A 2,730-nucleotide genomic window follows, 5' to 3' on the forward strand; every position below is an offset into this window, starting at 1 on the left:
CTTTTGTGAAGAAACTCCTAATCTCATTTAATTGTTTGTCTGTGTTGTCTCGTATTTCGTTGAGTGTTTTTATGATAGCTATTTTGAAATCTCTGTCATTTAGTTTATGGATTTCTGTGTCTTCGGGGTTGATTTCTGGGTGCTTGTCATTTTGTTTCTGGTCTGGTGATTTCATATATTTTTGCATTGTGGTTCCTGTGTTGGTTTTGATTTTCCTCATCCTGGAAGTCTCTGGTTGCAATTTCCACCTGCCGCCACTGTGTGGTGGTAAAGGGCTGTGTAGTCTAAGCCCCCTGCGCTCTGCCCCAGTTTTTCTGCTGCGATCCGCAGTTTTGTTTTGTTTTGTTTTGTTTCTTTTCCCCACTGCGATCCACGGGTCCAGTCCAGTTTATTCAGGTCTGCCTTGGACCGCTAGATCTGGTCGAGCTGCAGACTCCGGGTTGCGGGGAGGGGGGAGCTCTCTCTTTTGCCCTCTGGGTCCCTGACGTGGGAGGCTTCTCGTTTGCCCCTCTTTATCCGCTCTCTGGGTTGCTCAGATGTTGATGGTAGCCCTGTGGCTTCTCTGAGCCCTCTGTGCGGGAGTTTCCCACTGGCTGAGAGAGCCCGAAGAGCTACAGTTTCCCGCCGAGGGCCGCCCCTCCCCCCTCTCTGGGAGCCGCGGGGACCGGATCGCTGATCTGATGGGGAGGGAGCGGAGTTCTCCTTACCTCTCCCCACTTCCTCCGGGGGCCCAGCACGTTCTGCTCTCAGATGTGCGGCAGTGTGGATCCCTCCGCTCCAGCTTTTGACTGTCTGGGATTCCGTTGTTGGTCTGTGGCTGTTACTTTTGTTGTATTTTGTGGGGGAAGAATTCACGGGAAAGCTCACTCCGCCATGATGCTGACGTCACCCAAATTCTAACTTTAGGGCCAGAGAGTGTGGGGCACAGAGTAGAAGCAGCAGGCGCCCGTTGTTCTAGTTCCAGAGCCTCCTGCCTGTCTCTTCCATTTTACTGTGGCTCAGGCTGCATTTATTCTAAGTTTCAGGTCCCCTTATCATCTCTTACCTTGTATATTCCACGTGGCTTCCTTGGATTTTAAATTCCTTGAAGGCAGGGGCCAGAAACAATACTACTTTGCAGGCACATTTTACAAAGAACATCTAATAAATACTCTGTAATTTTTAACATGGGTGGTTATATAAATCAAGTTGAAATTAAAACGGCCATGTTGACTTTTGTTTCACAAATAATTTATTTTCCAAGGTAATGGTTTAAATAAATAAATTAATTAATTCATAAGTTAGTAAAAAATTTTCGAGTCTTTAACTGTCCTTTCAAACGCAGTGCATTAGCTGTCAGTCACTGAAAGCGCCTCTGCTGGTGGAAGAACGCCTGAAATCACCGTCAGCATTGTCCGTTCTCAGAGGCACAGGCCGGGAGACCTTCAGTTTTGGAGGTAATCTAGGAGTCCGGTAAGGAAGGAAAAGTTCCTGAGGATTTCCGCTTGGACTGTTGTCCAGGCACAGCGGCTGTACATCTTGGCCTTCAGGTACTGCACGATCCGTGCGTAATATTTCCTCACGTGCGGAACGGGCGTGTTTTCCCAGGTGAAGTTTTCCTTCTCCGTTATTTCAGCCACGTTTGTCTCCAGACGGTCCATCTGCAGGTGGACTTCCACATGGAGCCTCTCGACGACGGTCTCATTCCAGCCAGTGCTAGCGAAATTTCTTCTGAAAATACCTAAGGTCTGCCGGTGCATCTCATAGATGACCAACACGGCGTCCTCCTTCTGCAACTGCTGTGGTTGCTCAATCTCCTCGGGGACCTCGAAGTTCATTCTGTCCTCGCGGCAATAGGTCCCATTCAACTGCCGCAGGAGATTCTGACATGCCGAATTGCTGCTGCTTAGTTGGGACCGAAGCAAGTTGTAGTTCCTGGAAAGAGCCACGGTGCAGAAACACAGCAGGAGAGCCATCTGGAGGATACACCTGTTGGTCATGATGAAAACAGGAACAGCGTTGCCTTCTACCACCTCGATGCTGGAGTAGAGGCTTCAAGAGCTTGAGTGAGAGTGTCCTTCCTCCATGAGTGTGGGCTATTTATACGGGACGGTCCTCCTCTCTTTCTAGTTCAGAGGAATTTCCCACTTTCAGTTCTCCCTTTCTGTTTTCCTATGTCGTTGAAATTATTAGCAGTCTCGAAAACTCTTTTTCTTTAAGCTCCTATTTTATTTTGTATATATTAGGGAAAAAGATAAACAAACTCTGAGGATTTCTAATGTTTTGTAAAGTTTCAGTGAATTGTTCAATACCAAAGGAAAAAGTAAGCCAGATCATTTAGGACTCTACTGTTACAGGGTTCTTTCATTTGGCAAAGTATTTTTTATTTTTCTGTTTTAGCATTACGAGATTTTTTTTTTTTTGGGGGGGGTCTTTGTATGAGAATTTTCTTTTTCATAAGAATTAGATTTAATTCCCGATTGCACTATCACAAAACAATAAATATACGCAGTTTATGATTTTAAAAAGGCACCTACTTTTTTGTATCTAAAATAGAATAATGTTCAACTAAATTAATCTGTATCTTTTTGCAGGGCCTTAACCATATACAGCAAGACATCACACAGCTTTATCAGCCTTATTTATTGCTTTGTCTGGCAATCTCAACTATCTAGAAGATAAATGAAAACTAGGGATTAAGCAATATCGGTAAGCAGGCAAAATGAGTGTTACACAGGCCATGCACAAAAG

The 2,730-nt window shown here is 45.3% G+C and overlaps 1 protein-coding gene across 1 annotated transcript; it reads right to left on the reverse strand.

Moving 5' to 3' along the window:
* Positions 1 to 1,424: 1,424 nt before the first annotated feature.
* LOC131419791 (interferon beta-like) lies at positions 1,425 to 1,979 on the reverse strand. The gene has a single exon (XM_058565322.1). The coding sequence runs from the start codon at positions 1,977 to 1,979 to the stop codon at positions 1,425 to 1,427; it is 555 nt and encodes a 184-aa protein (XP_058421305.1).
* Between the last annotated feature and the right edge of the window lie 751 nt (positions 1,980 to 2,730).

Source organism: Diceros bicornis, chromosome 22 (genome assembly GCF_020826845.1).
Source record: "Diceros bicornis minor isolate mBicDic1 chromosome 22, mDicBic1.mat.cur, whole genome shotgun sequence".
NCBI classification, from domain to species: domain Eukaryota; kingdom Metazoa; phylum Chordata; class Mammalia; order Perissodactyla; family Rhinocerotidae; genus Diceros; species Diceros bicornis.

Bases quoted from the DNA above. Each gene is read 5' to 3' on its own strand.
- LOC131419791 (XM_058565322.1), bottom strand. From the start codon at position 1,979: ATGACCAACAGGTGTATCCTCCAGATGGCTCTCCTGCTGTGTTTCTGC.